General features: G+C 42.0%; 1 protein-coding gene across 1 annotated transcript in view; it reads right to left on the bottom strand.

Annotated features, from left to right (window-relative positions):
- The window catches only part of kirrel3a (kirre like nephrin family adhesion molecule 3a), a 366,352-nt gene that overhangs the window by 136,235 nt on the left and 212,409 nt on the right, over window positions 1-17,708 (bottom strand). Inside the window, exons 4-5 of the mRNA XM_060846727.1 lie at window positions 15,670-15,827; window positions 7,567-7,717 (exon numbers count right to left, since the gene is read on the bottom strand). Of these exons, the coding sequence (XP_060702710.1) occupies window positions 7,567-7,717; window positions 15,670-15,827 (309 nt within the window). The remainder of the gene's footprint in view (window positions 1-7,566; window positions 7,718-15,669; window positions 15,828-17,708) is intronic.

The raw sequence follows: 17,708 nt of genomic DNA, 5'->3' as shown, positions 1-17,708 counted from the left end.
TGGTGGCGCTGTTTTCCTGTTTGCATGTTACTTTTGTCTTTGTGCAGGAATGGCACCTAAGGATTCATCAATGGCCTTCCCACATGTTCTGCCCAGTGAAAAACAGATTATATAGCACAAGTCTCCTGAACCAATTTATTGTTCCCATCCATCACCAATCCCACAAATGAGGTATTCACTGTTCTGTGTCGTGAGTATCTAGTTCATGGTTGATAGGGTTTAATTATATAAGTTTTACTTTAAAGAATTAAAGTTTAACTGTGGAAATGCGATTTATGCAATTAAAGCAAGAGTCTATTACACTTAAACGTTTAACCGCTAGAAAAATAAGATCTTAAAACAGCAGGTGGGTTTATTTAGCTGAAGATCAGGAAATCTGATGTCTAAACTGCTTGCAAAGAGGCACATTCTAGAAGGTGATTTTTGTTTTAGGAGTGAGACCGAATTTAATTTAAAAGCATTCAGTGGTCCCCGAAAGATTGTAAATCCCATTTTCTTCATATGATCAAAGAAGAAATTTTAAATGAGGTATAACTAATTTAAAGTTTAGTTTGAAAATAACTCAGAGCAGACTGCATTATCCTGGAAGTAGTTAGGGCTTAGAAAAGGCTGCCTGGCTTCATTTGATCTGGGTTTTTACTGAGAGAGGATTATCGTTGCAGTTTGGACCTGATGCGGTTCTATAGTTATGTAACTCACTGAAAAGATTGCCAAAGTAAATGACTTTTTATCGGACAAGCCTGTGAAACTGAATAATATACTGAGCATATTGCAGATGAAGTTTAATCTAAGTTTGAATCATGTGAGGGAAAGCAACTGGAATAATTCACAGTTTGAAGCTAGCAAGTAATCTATAACAGGCCTCATAATGTCTTAATGCGAAATAATCAGCTGAATCAGCATAGAAGTATCGATAAGTAACAATAACAAGGGACCACAGTGTGCTACAAGGATTGGTGCTGGGTCCACTGCTTTTTGTCATTTACATAAATGATTTGGATGTGAACATAGGCGATACGGTTAGTAAGTTTGCAGATGACACCAAAATTGGAGGTATAATGGACATTGAAAATGATTACCAAGTATAATGAGATCTTGATCAGATGGGCCAATGGACTGAGGAGCAGCAGATTGACTTTAATTTAGATAAATATGAGGAGTTGCATTTTGGAAAGACTAATCAGGCAGGACTTATACACTTAATGGTAAGGTCCTGGGGAGTATTGCTGAACAAAGACACTTTGATGTGCAAGTTCATAGTTCCTTGAACCTAGAGCCACAGGTTGACAGGATAGTGAAGGAAGCGTTTGGTATGTTTGTCTTTATTGGTAAATGCATTGATATAGGAATTGGGAGGACATGTTGCAGCTGTACAGGACATTGGTTAGGCCATTTTTGGAATAGTGCATGCAGTTCTGGTATCTCTGCTAAAGGTTGTGAAACTTTAAAGGGTTCAGAAAAGATTTACAAGGATGGTGCCAGGGTTGGAGGGTTTGAGCTGTAGGGAGAGGCTGAATAGGCTGGGGCTGTTTTCCCTGGAGCTTCGGAGGCTGAGGCGTGACCTTATAGAGGTTTATAAAATCATGAGGGGCATGGACAGGGTGAAGAGCTGAAGTCTATTCCCCAGGGTAGAAGAGTCAAAATCTAGAGGGTATAGGTTTAAGGTGAGAAGAGGAAGATTTAAAAGGGACCTAAGGGGCAACTGTTTCACGCAGAGGGAAGTGTGAGTATGGAATGAGCTGTCAGAGTGGAGGCTGGTACAATAACAACATTTATAAGGCATCTGGGTGGGTACATGATTAGGAAGGATTTAAAGTGATATGGGCAAAATGCTGACAAAAGGGACTAGATTATTTTAGGATATCTGGCTCGCGTGGACGAGTTGGACCAAAGGATCTGTTTCTGTATTGTACAACTTTATGAATCTATAAGAGATTGATGCATCCACAATTAAAGAGACCAAATGGAAGGTTTACTTCTGAGAATAGCCAGAGCTGAGGTGAATTCTCCAGAGGGTGTAAGTACATTGGGGTGGTTCAGAGGAGGTTTATTAAATTGATACCTGGAATTAGTGGGTTGTCTTACAGGGAAACTTTGTGTAGACTCGACTTGTTTCCAGTTAAATTTAGAAAAGTCGGGGGTATTTGATTGAAGTTGGTATGATCTGGAATGGTTTTGACAAAGTGGATGCGGAAAGGATGTTTCCTCTGAGGGATCAGTCCAGAGCAGAGGGGGGAGCACCATTTTAAAATAAAGAGTCACCCTTTGAGGATGCTAATGAGAGGATCTTTTCACTCTCTGTGTTGTGAGATTTTTAAGGTGGTGATAGATTATTGTTAGCTAAGGGAATCAAAAGTTATTAGTAATAAATTGGAATGTGGAATTGAAAACATAAAAATATGACCTCATTGAATGGCAGAACAGGCTTGAGAGGCCAAACGCTCTGCCTATGTTTCTAATCCATATATTCATTGGATTGGCAGTTTTATAAATGGTTTCTACATGTGGAAATAACTTGAAGATTGCTGTGTCTTATACTAGAAATCTTAGGGAAATAAGAAATATTCTTTGAAGAGGTAACAAGTAGGTTAGACCAGGAAAACCCAGTGGATGTCATCTATCTAGACTTCCAAAAGGCCTTTGATAAGGTGCCTCCTGGGAGGTTGCTGAGTAAAGTGAGGGCCCATGGGGTTTGAAGTGAACTACTGGCGTGGATTGGGGATTGGCTGTCTGATAGAAGGCAGCGAGTTGGAACAAAAGGTTCTTTTTCGGAATGGCAGCTGGTAACAAGTGGGGTCCCGCAGGGTTCAGTGTTAGGGCCGCAGCTGTTCACTTTATACATTAATGATCTATATGAAGGAACAGGGGGCATTCTGGCGAAATTCGCTGATGATACAAAGTTAGCAGGACAGGCAGGTAGTACTGAGGAGGTGGGAAGGCTGCAGAAAGATTTAGTCAGTTTAGGAGAGTGGTCCAGGAAATGGCTGATGAAATTCAATGTGAAGAAGTGCAAGGTCTTGCACTTTGGGAAAGAAAATACAGGCATGGATGATTTTTTAAACGGTAAGAAAATTTATAAAGCCAAAGTACAAAGGGATCTGGGAATGCTCATCCAGGATTCTCTAAAGGTTCACTTACAGGTTGAGTCTGTGATTAAGAAAGCAAATGTAATGTTGTCATTTATCTCAAGACGGTTAGAATATAAAAGCAGCGATGTGCTTCTCAGACTTTATCAAGCTCTTGTTAGGCTCCATTTAGAATACTGTGTCCAATTTTGGGCCCCACACCTCAGGGAGGACATACTGGCACTGGATCATGTCCAGCAGATATTCACACGGATGATCCCTGGAATGGTAGGCCTAACATATGACGAATGGCTAAGGATCCTGGGATTGTATTCATTAGAGTTTAGAAGGTTGAGGGGAGATCTAATAGAAACTTAGAAGATAATGCATGGCTTAGAAAGGGTGGATGCTGGGAAGTTGTTTCACTTAGGTGGGGAAACTAGGACCCATGGGCATAGCCTTAAAATGAGAGGGGGTCAATTTAGAATGGAAATGAGAAGACATTTCTTCAACTAGAGAGTGGTGCGCCTGTGGAATTCATTGCCACGGAGCACAGTGGAGGCTGGGACGTTGGGTATCTTCAAGGTAGAGATTGATAAATTCTTGATCTCACAAGGAATTAAGGGGAGAGTGCGGGTAAGTGGAATTGAAACACCCGTCAGCCATAACCAAGTGGCGGAGTGGACTCGATGGGCCGAATGGCCTTACTTCCATTCCTATGTCTTATGGTCTAAGTAAACCCGAATGTATAATAGTATGAGTTATCACAAAATATGTGAAGTTTAGTTTATTCATAGAGGAAAGTGGCTTTTGATGGCTGGGGCAGCATTTATTGCCCATTCTTAATTGCTCTTGAAAAGGTAGGAGTGAACTGCCTTCTTCAACCGTTACAGTACCAATGGTATTGGTACCTCTTTGTTATTGTTAAGGACAGCGTTCCAGGATTTTGATCCAGTGAGGTTGAAGGAACAGTGATTTATTTCCAAATCAGGATGGTGATTTGCAAATCAGTAGCTTAGATAGGAATTTGGAGGTGGTAGTGTTCCCATGTATCTGCTGCCATTGTCCTTAGATGGTAACAATTTTGGAAGATGCTATTGAAGGAGGTTTAGTGAATTTCTGTGATGTGCCTTGTAGATAGTACGCATTGTTGCTACTGAGCATTGCTGGTGGAGTGAGTGGGTGTTTGTGGATGTGATGCCAATCAAGTGGGCTGCTTGACTTGGACGGTGTTAAGCTTCTTGAGTGTTGTTGAACTGCACCCATCCAGGCAAGTAGCAAGTATTCCATCACACTCCCTGACTTGTGCCTTGTGCATGATGGAAATGCTTTGGAAGGTAAATTAATTGGTACAGTATATAGACTCTTAGCTGCTCTTGTAGCCACTGCATTTATATAGTGAATCCAGTTACATTTCTATTCAAATGTTATACCCAGGATGCTGATGGTGGGGCATTTGGTGATGATAATGTTATTGAATGTGAAGGGATTGTAGTTATATTGTCCTGTGATGGTTATTGCCTCCCACTTGTATGGTGCAAATGTTACGATCTTCTCGTCAGCTCAAACCTTAATATTGTCCAGTTCATTCTGCATTTGAACATGTATCCCTACTGTATCTGAGGAGTTGTGAATGGTGCTGAACATTATATAATCATCAGCGAACATCCCTTCTCATCTATCATGGAGGGAAGGTCTTGATGACACATCTGAAGATCATTGGGACTCGGACACTTCCCTGAGGAACTCCTGTGGAGATGTCCTGGAGCTTAGAAGACTAATCTCCAACAGCCACAGCCACCTTCCTACAGTCAGATATGACTAATCAGCAAAGAGCCTTTCTCAATTCCCACTGACCCTAGATTTGCTAAGGCTCCTTTGTGCCAAGTTAATAGTGCTTGTTTTATTACACTCATTTATATGTAATAATTTCTGTATTCTTTAAAAAATATGCAATTTTGTAGCATGGTGATATAGATTAAAATGGGCTAATCATATTTTATTTTTGGATCTGCTGGTCCTTAACTTGACTGTAACATCACTAATGTACTAATTATAGAGAAACTCTGATTCGCACAACTTCAGTGAATGTACAGCCTCAAAGTCTTGCACCAAATCTTGAACTGCGGTCTTCAAACACACAACACTGCCACCAAATTGGGTTTGTCGGTCCTTTACATTATCACCAATCATGCATTCTTGATTGGTATGCTGTAAGTTTGAGATATATCACAGGATAGACAGATTTACTTGAAGTATTCTGCAACCACCATTATTCACAGCAACAACTGAACAACACACTACATTAATTAGGTGCTTGTCTAATGCTTCTTTCCATCCTGCTTCCCTGATCAGATCTTTGCATATTCCCTTAAAGTGATATCACAATACTTCCGTCTGTTTCCCAATCAACTTTCTTCATGGCTGATATCATATTGTTTAATAACACTGTTTTAATATAATTAATTTCTGAATTCAGTTAAGAGTTAGTGGCACATACAGTTTGGTCTGTATGTCTGAAATAGTTTAGTGATTACCTTGGGGAGACTCACAGCTTGGAAAATGAATGCTGTATTTCAGGTTGGCAGTTTTTGCAAAAGGTTTGACTGAAGCTGGATGTGTAAAACAGTCTTTCATAATGAAAGGAGACGTTTTAGCACTGTTAAGAAATAGATTACTTCAGTGTAAGCAATTTAGTTTGAATGTTCCAGACGAGAAGTGTTTGGTTACAGACCTGAAGGAGTTGTTTGAAGCTGAGAAATTAAAAGCTCGGAATGGAATGGCTCCAGAAAGGGGCTATAAGATTCTCAAGATGGGGAACTAAAGCCACAGTTAAATGAAGCCCAATGTATGGTAGAGAAATCTGGAATCAATACTATACAGGAGTGATTTTGGGGATAATGGGATTATCATTTACCCTGAGAATCACCATTTTTAAATGTGTATTACATATAAATAGTTTGGTTTACTCGATTTTAATTTTGTATCTTCAGTTTTATATTTCAGTCTGCATTTATGTGTGTGTGTGTGTGTGTGTGTGTGTGTGTGAGCTACCTTGATAAAATCAAGAAAGCATATGATCTATCAAGTCAGATTTCAATCCAAAAATAACATCAGCTGAGATGGTAACATCCTTAGATTTGATTGTTAAAGGAACGGCTTTGAAATGGAAATATAACTTTTTTTTATGTCTCGAAGCTGTGGCTATTATGAACACCACTGACTTCCAAGTACTAAGAATCCCTTCAGTTCAGCAGTTGGTCCATTGAAAGAGCTACTGAAGTGAACGCTTAACAGTTTAAAGGAATGAAAATAGAATACTTTACATTTGATGTAGTTTCTGAATATACAGTTGTTTGTTTACAAACCTGGATTGCCATGTAAGAGATTAAACTTACTTTCTGTAGAAATAGTGTTTCTTTTCTTTGCTTTCAAAATAATTCCCATTGCCTGGCTCCTGAGCACTAGGATATTAACTGTTTGGCAATGGAGAATAAATGGGGTGGCACTGTGACTCAGTGGTTAGCACTGCTGCCTCACAGCGCCAGGGACATGGTTCGATTCAGTTTTGGGTGATTGTCTGTGTGGAGTTTGCACATTAACCCCGTGTTTTCATGGGTTTCCACCGGGTGCTCTGGTTTCCTCCCACAATCCAAAGATGCGCAGGTGAGGTGAATTGGCCATGCTAAATTTCACATAGTGTTTATGGATGTGTAGGTTAGGTGCATTAGTCAGGGATAAATGTAGAGTAATGGGGTAGAGGAATGGGTCTGGGTGGGCTATTCTTCGGAGGATCGGTGTGGATTTGTTGGGCCAAATGGCTTGTTTCCACACTGCAGGGATTCTATGATTGATGGAAGGCATTGAGTGGCATTGTGTTCTGATTGGGTATAGGAAATCTGATGGAAATGGAGAGGGCATGGAAGGAGCATAGGTCTCAGAAGTGTTATTTCTTTAACAGTGTGAGGATCAAGACTGTCCTTCTAACCAGTCCACATGCACCTTAGCACTCCTCCCATATAGAACATAGAAAAACATAGAACATAGAAAAATACAGCACAGTACAGGACCTTTGGTCCTCGATGTTGCGCCGATCCAAGCCCACCTAACCTACACTAGCCCACTATCCTCCATATAGCACTGGGGATTGTACATTGCACTGCGAAGCTGAACTCTGAAAACGCAAAACTTGGAAAATTCAGTCATGAATTGTGTGTGCATCTTGGAAATCAGGTAAGTGCCCATTTCATATTTTAGGCATTTGAAAACTAAATTCAGCCCCAATGTTAGCTTTCACTGAATTTCAGTTGTCCATTATGGACAGCAGTGATTTTATATCTCTACTCACATCAAAGGATAGAAGACAGCATGTTGGGCAGAAGCTGAAAACCTACCCCAGAGGCCCATTGGATAAGGTGCATTGTTTGCGTTCATTGCCAATGACATATGTGGAAAGTGGAATATCATAATGGCAATGGCTGAATTGGAAAAGACAACTCACGTTGGATATCGATCGTGACCTCTGTTTCCCTGCCCTCTGGGATCGCTGCGTTCTTTGCTCTGCAGATGATACGTTGCCCATTTTCAATTTCTGAAGGCGGGACGTGCAGACTGCTGATTATACTCTCTCTTTTCCCATCTTTCAGAAGTCTCTGTGGAGGAAGTGATTTGAGTATTAGCAGTAATTTGGTTGGGTGCCCACTGGCCTTGGTATTGGAAGATTGTAGGCTCCAAAGCCAGTTCAGCAATTTGAGTAAATAATCTGGGCTGTCAGCACCTCCAAGGGATCTAAAAGAAATGGGTACGCCTTCAAAATGTACCAGAAACTGAAAACCCTGGTACAATGCACAATCATTGGAGATACCTTGGGTGTAAACCGAAAAGGATGTAATTTCACTGAAAATTTTTTAGTATGTATCAATGTTTCCTATATCTAATGGACAACATTCAACCTTAGGCCACTAAGTAGTAAATAACATTTACACCACACAAGTAACAAACAATGGCCATTTCCATAAAGAGACTGTCTAAACATCTTGATAATATTACTTCACCTCAGTATCAATGCCCTAGGATGTTAACACTAACCAGAAGCTGAACTGGATTAGCCATTTAAATACTGTAGCCACAAGAGCAGATCAGAGACCAGGAGTCCTGTAGTGAGTAACTCACCTCTTGACTCCCCACAGTCTGTTCACCATCTTTAAGGCATAAGTCAGGAGTGTGATGTAATACTCTCCACTTGCCTGGATGGGTACAGTTCCTGCAACATTCAAAAAGGTCACCAACATCCAGGAGAAAGAAACTTGCTTCATTTGAACCTTTGGAGATTCTTCAGTAAGGACTAAGCTGGCAGTAAGCTGGAACATGGAGTACTCATGGTAGCCATGATCTTAGTGAATCGCAAAGTAAAATTGAAGGGATAAGTGACTTATTTCTGTTTCTAATTCATATATTTGAGTGTGTTCCTATAGTAATCAGAGAAGCGGTGTTGGAGGGCAGTGTTTGACTGGGTTGAGGGCAGGTGGAAAGCAGAGAAGGGGGTGCGGGCAATGTTGGAGGGGGCGATGTTAGACGGGGTTGGGGGCGGGTGGGGAGTGGACGGGGCGGTGCAGGCGAGGTGCGGACGGGGGGTGGGGTGCAGGCGAGGAGCGTCTGGGGTACGGTGTTGGAAGGGGTTTGGGCCAGTTGCGGGGAACGGAGTTGGGAGCGGGCGGCGAGAAGACATGAGGGTGGGTGGGGAAGCGGACAGGGGCGCCGTATTGGACAAGGTTTGGGTGGGTGGGGGGAACAGGATAAAGGTGCAGGTGGGAAATGGACAGGTGGCGGGCAGGGGCATGGGCAGAGTGGCCAGTGTTGGATGGGGTTTGGGGCAGGTGGGGTTGGGGGGGGCTGGGTGGGGAGTGGACAGGGGGGCGGATGGAGGGGCGGTGTTGGACAGAGTTGGGGGGTGGCTGGGGAGCAGGCGGGGAGTGGTGTTGGACGCGGTCTTGGGCGTTCTTCTGTATATTACCATTCCTTCACTATCATTGAGTCAGAATCCTGGAATTCCCTTCCTAACAGTACTGATGGTGTCCCTAAACCTCATAAACTGCAGCGATCCAAGAATGCCACTTTCTGAAAGTCAATACGGTGTGTGCAATAAATTCTGAACACAGCCAGCTATGACGACATTTCGTGAATCAATCTAAAAAAATCCTGTGACTCTAGTCTGATGAAGAGCAGAACAAATTTTCTGTTTTTTTTTGTTTTTCTATCTGTGGGAATGCACTGAGGCCTAATTAGCTGTGGTATTTCTTGCGTTATGTTTGTAATTGTTTGTCAACTAGTACTCATTGACTGTCAAGCACTTTGGGACATCCTGAGATATTGAGAAGCAATATATACATTTTTTTATCTAGCTTTCCCTTGATAATGTGCACAGAGAAACTTTGCAATGTCACAGTAATTATAGACAATGTGAAACTGTGGAGGGAACTGAAGAACACTTCTGAGGATACAGAGACAAACAACACAGAATGCTGAAAAATGTGGAGCTGAATACTGGGAGATATTCGGCCTGGATTAGGATTGTTCTGAGCTTCAGTATAATGACTTACTGTTTATTATCTTCAGTAAGAATGCAATCAACTTGTTCAAACTGCAGCATAATTCAGACAAAAAGGAAAAGAACACAAAATTCAGGAGAACTAATGTCCCTTAAAATTCCTGTCAGTTTATGTGCAAATAGATTCATTATGTGTTCAAGATTACATCTACTTTTCAAAATCCACCTGTCCAAGCTCTGTCTTTGTGCCATATTTGATGACTAAGCCTTTGACTTGTTTGCCATTCTCTTTCTTTTCTATATCAAAGGTCATTCCTTTTCTTCATCTAATCCCACTCCTATGTTGTCAATTCCACTTTATATTCATTAATGTCCTTCAGATGGCAAAATGTCAGTACTCTCATCACAATACAACAGCAAAATCACTAAGCCATGACTCCCTCCCAACCTCTCATGTCTTTTCTAAGTCCAAATGATGGTGACCATATCTTACACTGACATTCTTACCTTCACTGTATCATTTGAACCCATATATCTCCTCCATTGTTAAAGCCACTTCTCAGAACTTTTGGAATGGAATTAACTCAATTTTTTCTCATTCCTGCTCCAATAATATAACTTTTCTGTTGTGCAGTTAGAAATCTTATTATTAAATATCTGAGTAAAAGAGCTTTAAACATCTATGGGTTCAAGTCTCACTCTGGTACTTTATGCTATTATCTAGGCTGACACTCCAGTACAGTATTGAGAGAGAGCTTTTTTTTTTAGACATTAAACCAAGATCCCATCTGGCTCTTTAATGGATATGAAAGATCCCATGGCACCGGTCAAAGAAACACATTATTTCCCCAGTTAATGTGATTTTGCTATAAGCAAATCAGCTGCCACTTTTGCCAACATAACAACAGTGACTACGCATCAACAGTTCTTCATGGCTATAAAGCTGTTCGGGATCGCCCGATGACATGAAAAGAGCAATATAAATGCAAATAACAACAAAGTGCTGCAGAAACTCATCAGTTTTGGCAGCATCTGTGGAGAGAGAAACAAAGCTAATGTTTCGGAAATGGTTCAAAAAATCGTTTTCTTCAGTTATGTCTAATCACTTTCCCTCTCCTGAGCTTGTGTGGAGGTAATGTTTTCCCCCTACTAATGTATTGGTCTCTTTGGTTGTTGTCTTGAAGATGTGTCTAATGTTAAATAATGATTTTTAACCCATCATCTGAAAATCTGAATTGATCTTCAACAAAATTACATTTTATTTGATTTGGTTTATTTGATTGACAGAGGAACCTCAATTATCTGAACGAGATGGGTGGGCACTATTTTGTTTGGATAATTGATTATTCGGTTGATTGATTCAATGCCTCTCCTCTAGGGCTCGGAGTTTTCTGAAGCTTCCTTTTTCCTCACTCTGCTTGCCTTGCTCCCCATCTCTGTCTGAGGGTTTGTTTCTGAGCAGACGCACACTTGTTACATTGCAGTAACTCCAGTTCGCTGGGATTTATACAGCGAGCACTTGCTAAGCCCACTCCCCGTTAAGAAGGCTAGGCAGCAGCACACTGTACGTGAGCCCCCGTTGCCCCCCATCTGCCCCCACCCCAGCCCTCATCATCCCCCAACCCTGTCCACCGGCGCATTCCATCCATCCCCACCTCGCCCCCCCCCAACCCTGTCTGCACCTGCAACCCCTTCCACCTGCTCCCCCCGTCCGCCCCCATCGTGCCCTCGCCCGCCCCGACCCCCATCTGCCCCACCCCAGCCCCTTTCCATCCCTCAACCCCATCCACCCTCACCCCCCAACCCGTCCATCCCCACCCACGCCCCCGTCCGCACCCCCCCAACCCTGTCCACCCATGCTCCTTGTCTGCCCTCGCCCCCCAACCCATTCACCTCCACCCCTGGTCCCATCCCCCAAACCCATCCACCCACGCCCCCCCCCAACTCGTCCACGGCCCCACCTCCATCTACCCATGCCCCGCCCGTCTGCCCCTACCCCCGCCTTCATCTGCCTCCCACTCTGCCCATGTCCACTCCCCATCCCATGTCTGTTCCCAACTCCATTCATCTGTGCCCCCACCCCACCCATGTCCGCCCCCACCAACTCTATCCCCTTATCAGTGTTGAAATACCTCTTTGACATAATGTTTCTGTTGGGACCTTGAGATCTTCAAATAATCCAAAATTCGGATAATTGATATTCGGATAATCGAGGTTCCTCTGTATTTGTTGATTCATGTGTGCTTTGTTACAAAATACAGTGAAAAGTATTGTGTAGTGTCACCATTTTAAAACACAACAAACCCCAAAACATTGAATATAAAAGCTGAAAAATGAAAGTGACTTGAAATCACATCTGAAATAAACACCCAGTTTGCATTACCATATATCCTACATTTAAAAACAATTGATTTGGAGTTGGCAATGCAGCAAAAAAGAATCCAAAGGCAATTACCACAGAGGACTCTGATTGTGCTAATAGAATAAGAAATATGGTTCATTGTCCAGATATACAACTGGTTAGAAACAGACATTAAACTAAATCACCTGAATAGTAGGACACTGGCAAAGAAAAGAAGTTCAAAAATCTGAGGTTATAATCAGGTTATAATTGGATTATGTTTGAGTAAATGGTCGGTTAGAGAGGACAGTCACATGATAAGCAAACACTTTTTTATCTTTATCAGCAAAACTGATGACAAAAGCTTATGGAGATCCTGAAATGGGATAACTTGAGCTCCATCCCTGTTTCTCCAACTCACCTGAGAAGTTTCCAGCTAAGTTTACTTTTTGTAATTGTCCAGGATGTTGTGCTGCAGAGAGTTCTTAAAAGAAGTCAACCCAGTACTCATATTTCCAGATGGATTAAAAAAAACTAATCATCTACAACATCAGTTCTGAGGAAGGGTCACAGGACCTGAAACATTAACTCTGATTTCTCTCCACAGATGCTGCCAGACCTGCTGAGCTTTTCCAGCAATTTCTGTTTTTGTTTCTGATTTACAGTATCCACAGTTCTTTCGGTTTTTAAACCTAGTCATTTACATTTTTAAATTAGAAGCATTAAGACTCAGAATTCATCCTGAAGCCAACTGATTCACAAATTTACAGCGTATGAAATTTTACTTTTTATGGACTCTAATTTGTCCAAGCTATCTTTCTTCACTATAATCTGTATTCATGTGCATACAACCTTTCATATGTGCATGTCAGTAATTTTTAAAAATTATTTTACTTGAATTGATCTCATGCTAATCTCTTTCACGATAACCCAGGATATACATTCGTGCTTGGGTGTCCTTGGAGAGGGAGCACATAGTGTCCACCAGTAACTCGGAGTAGAGAGATGTGGGCACCTTAGGAGGTGAACTCGTTTATCTTCAATTCCTACTCATTTTACTTACCACCTTCCCCCTCTCCCTCACCTTTGATGGTTTGCATTGCCCCTCATGGGCTTTGCAATGTGCATGGGCTTTCCAGTTGCATTATTCAACTGGAAAACGTGGGTGATGTACCGGTGGTGGTTAATAGGTGAAAGAAAGCACAGTGATTTGGTGAAGGTAAAGGAAGTTTATTTTTGTGTGTAAGAGCACTTCAAAATATTAAAAAATGAAAAAAACAAGCAAACAAGCCCAGAAGATGGCAAAGAAGGGAGTCATTTGATCCGTCTTCAATTGATCACAACACTGTTGACAATATATTTAAAAAAGAATGAACAAGTTTCATTGAAGCATGGTACACCAATAGTTCTGGTTCTGGAATCTTTTCAAGAATCTGTCAGCTTTGAGAGAGAGGTTGAATTTTTTTATTAAAGTAAGTTATGGATTATTTTATTTAGAATAGTGTGAATTGTTTTAGGATGTTATAGTTTGTCTCAGCTGTTGTGGTGCTATTTGTAACAGCGGTCAAAATTTAAGCAAGATTTTCTAAGCAGATTATTGAATCTGGATTGACTTAAAGCCTTCTCAGTGAGATGGAAACTGTTAATATAAAACACTTTCTTTTCATCTGAATAGTTAGACCATCAACCAGAGAAAAGTGTTAAGGAGGAGTGTATAACTGTAATAACATTGAGTTAACAGAGTGTGGTAGGGGTAATGTATGCAATTCAATGTTCTCTTCACTTACTCATATTTGTGGTTAGTCTCAGGCTTCTGCTCCTCACTAATTGTTGGCTCCAACCATCTCCAAAAATGACAGCAATGAAGACTTTTGCTGGAGATCAACATTAAAAAGAGTACAATAATTCTAAATACATACAATGTCATTCTGCAAAGCTCCAACATAGTTGGTTGAATTATTGCTATGTTAAAGACTGCAACCTGAGATAGAGTTATAGTTTTCACTACAATTTTACTTCCCTGTTTGATTTTTACCATTTCTGCTTTGATGATGCATCATGGAACATTCTCCTGCCAACTCCAGACCTATTCGAGTTACATTTCAAATGAGATTAAACAGCAACTAGAAAAGGACTTTGGAACAAAACACCTTCATTCCTTTGAGCCTCTCCTGCCATTCTAGAATTGATGTGCACCTTTATTTACCATCTTTGATACATGTCCCTTACCAATCAAAATCTTTCAGATCCCAGCATTCAAAGAGGTACAGATCTCCAGTACTCTTGATGTGAAAAAGTACTTTCCAATTAATGATCTTGTTTTGAAGTTAACAGTATCTAATGTCAAAAGACATACATAAACACGGAATAATTCCTTGTGAACACAGTCCTTCCCGAAGTACAATAATCTCAGGTAGTTGACAGAATGGCTGCTGTAATAATGGAAAAGGGTAGCATTAACACTTCTAAAGTGTGGGATATGACCTATTTCCCAAGCAGTGTAAAAACAGCTTTCCTCAGCATTCAAACCACGCAGTTTGTGTTTGGGTTTTTGACAGGGGACTGGGATAGAGAACAGCTCATTCTCCAGCACAATCATCCCTCGCCTCGATGAGCACTAAATTCATGGAGAAAGGAAACCTGAGAAGGATGGCAGTTAATTTAATTATAAAATGAGTTAGAGAGAAAGAGCTGTTTAATCAGCTACATACAGCTGTGTCAGCTTTACACTCTTACTTCAGACAATGATTAACTTATGAACTGTAATTAAAGGCAGGGGCTGTATTAGTCCACAGTTGGATTGCTAAGAGGTCTTCTATTTTTCTGTATTTCTGACCACATCATGATTGTTTCAGCTACTAGGTTGGAGTGAAGGGTGTCAGTGTGACCTTTCCTTTAGGTTGCTGTCGTCAGATTGCTATTACTGCCACCAACAACCCATCAAAACCCAGCCAGTCACACTAACTCACCTAAAACACAGCCAATTCCTCCTCTCTCCTTCATCTCACTTTCTCTCCACTTCATCTCACCACACACCACCTCAACCCACTCCATCCAACCACACACCACCTCAACCCACTCCATCCCATCACACACCACTCCTACCTATTCTGACCTGCCACACACCACCTGAACCAATTCCATTCCACCACACACCACCCCAGCTCACTTTATTCCACCACACACCACCCCAACTCACTCCATCCCACCACACACCACCTCAATCCACTCCATCTGACCACACACCACCCCAACCCACTCCATTGCACCACTCACCACCGCAACCCACTTCACTGACCACACACCACCCCAATCCATTCCATCCCACCACACCCCCTAACCCATTCCATCCCACCACACACCACCCCAACCCACTCCATCCCACCACACATCAATCCCAACCAATTCAGTTTCATCAGACCTCCCCGTCACCCCTTCCTCCTCATCATCAACCAGATTCACATAGCCACAACTCTCCCCAATGCCATCCCAACCCATCTCCCTCAACCCAATTTCACCTGAACCCATCCCACTCAGGCCATCCTCATCCCATTCACCCCATACATCGAACCATTTCCACCCCATCCCAATCTGAGCTGCTCCATTCCATTCTACCTCATCCCAGTCAATCCCAATATTGCATCCCACTGAACTGCCTCAACCCTGGAGTCAGCATTGCCGCTGCTTGTATCTAAGTTGGTGCCAGCTGTTCTCACCTTTATGTAGGTCGCTCCTTTCAATGGCTCTCCATCTCGGATCCATGTGATGACAGCTGCTGGCTTGGCGTTATCTGCACGACATGTAAGGTTCAGAGAATCTCCCACTTTCAGGCTGACGACAGGCCCACTGCTGATCACTGGGTTATCTGGAGGGACTGAAACAAACAGAGCAAAAATACAAGAATGAAACTCCTGACCATTGAGGAAGGCATCTGAATAATACCAAGCTCATATCATAGTTGCAACATGATTCCAATTTCTTTTTATTCACTTATGGAATGTGGGTCTCAGTAGTTGTGCCAGCAGCTAGTTGCCCTTGAGAAGGTGGTGAGCTGCCTTCTTGAACCGCTATAGTCCATGCATTGTAGATAAACCCACAATGCCATTGGGGAAGGAATTCCAGGATTTTGACCCAACAACAGTGAAGGGACAGTGATATATTTCCAAAATAGGGTGGTGAGTGCCTTGGAGGGGAACGTGTAAGTGGTGATGTTTCCATATAACTGCTGCCCCTGTGCTTCCAGTTGGAAGTGGTCACTAGTTTGGAAAATGCTGTCTCAATGATCTCTAATGAATTTCTTTGATAGAATACATTCCTGCAATTGAGGGTTGGTGGAGGAGGGAATTGATCTTTGTGAATGCGGTGCCAATCACGTGGCTGCTTTGTCCTGGATGGTGTTAAGCTTTGAGTATTGTTGGAGCTGCACTTAACCGGGCAAGTGGGGAGTATTCCATCATACTCCTGACTCCTGCCTTGTAAATGGTGGACAGGCTTTGGGGAGTTAGGGAGAAAGTTACTCACTGTAGTATTCCTAGCTCTGACCAGCCCTTGTTGCCAATATATTTATATGGCAAGTCCAGTTGCTGTAATAAAGGGTACCCTGGGAGTAGTTAAGGTAGTCCCTGAAGCAGACAGGCAAAAGCTTAAAAATTTAAGTGTACAGGCTGGGCAACCCTCTATTGATTTGAAAGGGATTTTGATGATGGATTTTGGATACAGGCTTTAGGAGTAAAAATAAGCTTTCAGAGAAATCTTTCTCATAGAAGAGTTTAAAATTCTTGACCATTGGTAATGAAAGCCAACATTGAAGATAAAATTGCAATTGCAAGACGGGCAGCAACAACAGCTGACAATTATGAGCTGATCCATAAAACAAAATCTTCTTGCATCATCCCTATACACCTGAGAAGGATAAATAGTAGGAGAGTATAATGAAGACAAGTTAAAGGCAAGCACACTTACTATAGTCCTATCAGTCCATGGGCTGCTCTCTCATAAAGAAGGATGACTTTAAGCTGAGGGTCACCACACCTCAGGTGAGGAGAGAAGAGGTCAAGGAGAGTTCTTCATGACAACCTTAGCTGGTGCAGGAATTGAATCCACTCTGTTAGCATCACTCTCATTGCAAACCAGCTATCCAGCCAACTGAGCTAAGTGACCCCCACAAAAAAAGTAAGGAGCCAGGATAGAGAAAGGGCAGCTGTAAATGCCCCGAAGATGTTTTCCTCAGCTCAGAAAGAAAAATGCTGAGGATTGAATTACAGCCTATCCGAACTCACTTTGTAAGACAAAGTAGTTTCCATATATTTAGTAGACTGCTGGGATTCATTGAACAATTTCCACATGGAAAACTTTTTGTGCCAATGGGGCTTACTCACACATAGGGTCAGTGCATGAGGGGCTTATACCTGAGGGATCTGTAGGTTGAAAATCAGGTCCATTACTTTCTCCTATTTATTTGGAACACATATCCTTAATGTTACACAATGACAGATTGGTCCCCACCAGTAGTGTAGCACAGTGTCAGAAAGCAACAGACCTCGATCTACCAGTACTGTAACCCAGAGTTATACAGTGACAGATCTGTCCCCACTAGCACTGCATCCCAGTATTATACAGCAGCAGACCTCTATCTGTTACCCAGTGTTAAGCAGCGACAGACCTGTCCCTATAGTTCTGTTTCCCAGTGTTATACAGTGACAGACCGGTCACCATCAGTTATGTATCCCAGTATTTTGCAGTGACAGACCTGTCC

This window comes from Hemiscyllium ocellatum, chromosome 29 (assembly GCF_020745735.1).
Source record: "Hemiscyllium ocellatum isolate sHemOce1 chromosome 29, sHemOce1.pat.X.cur, whole genome shotgun sequence".
Classification (NCBI taxonomy): Eukaryota; Metazoa; Chordata; class Chondrichthyes; order Orectolobiformes; family Hemiscylliidae; genus Hemiscyllium; species Hemiscyllium ocellatum.
The sequence above is the reverse complement of the archived record's forward strand: the minus strand, read 5'-3'. Positions and strand labels throughout refer to the sequence as shown.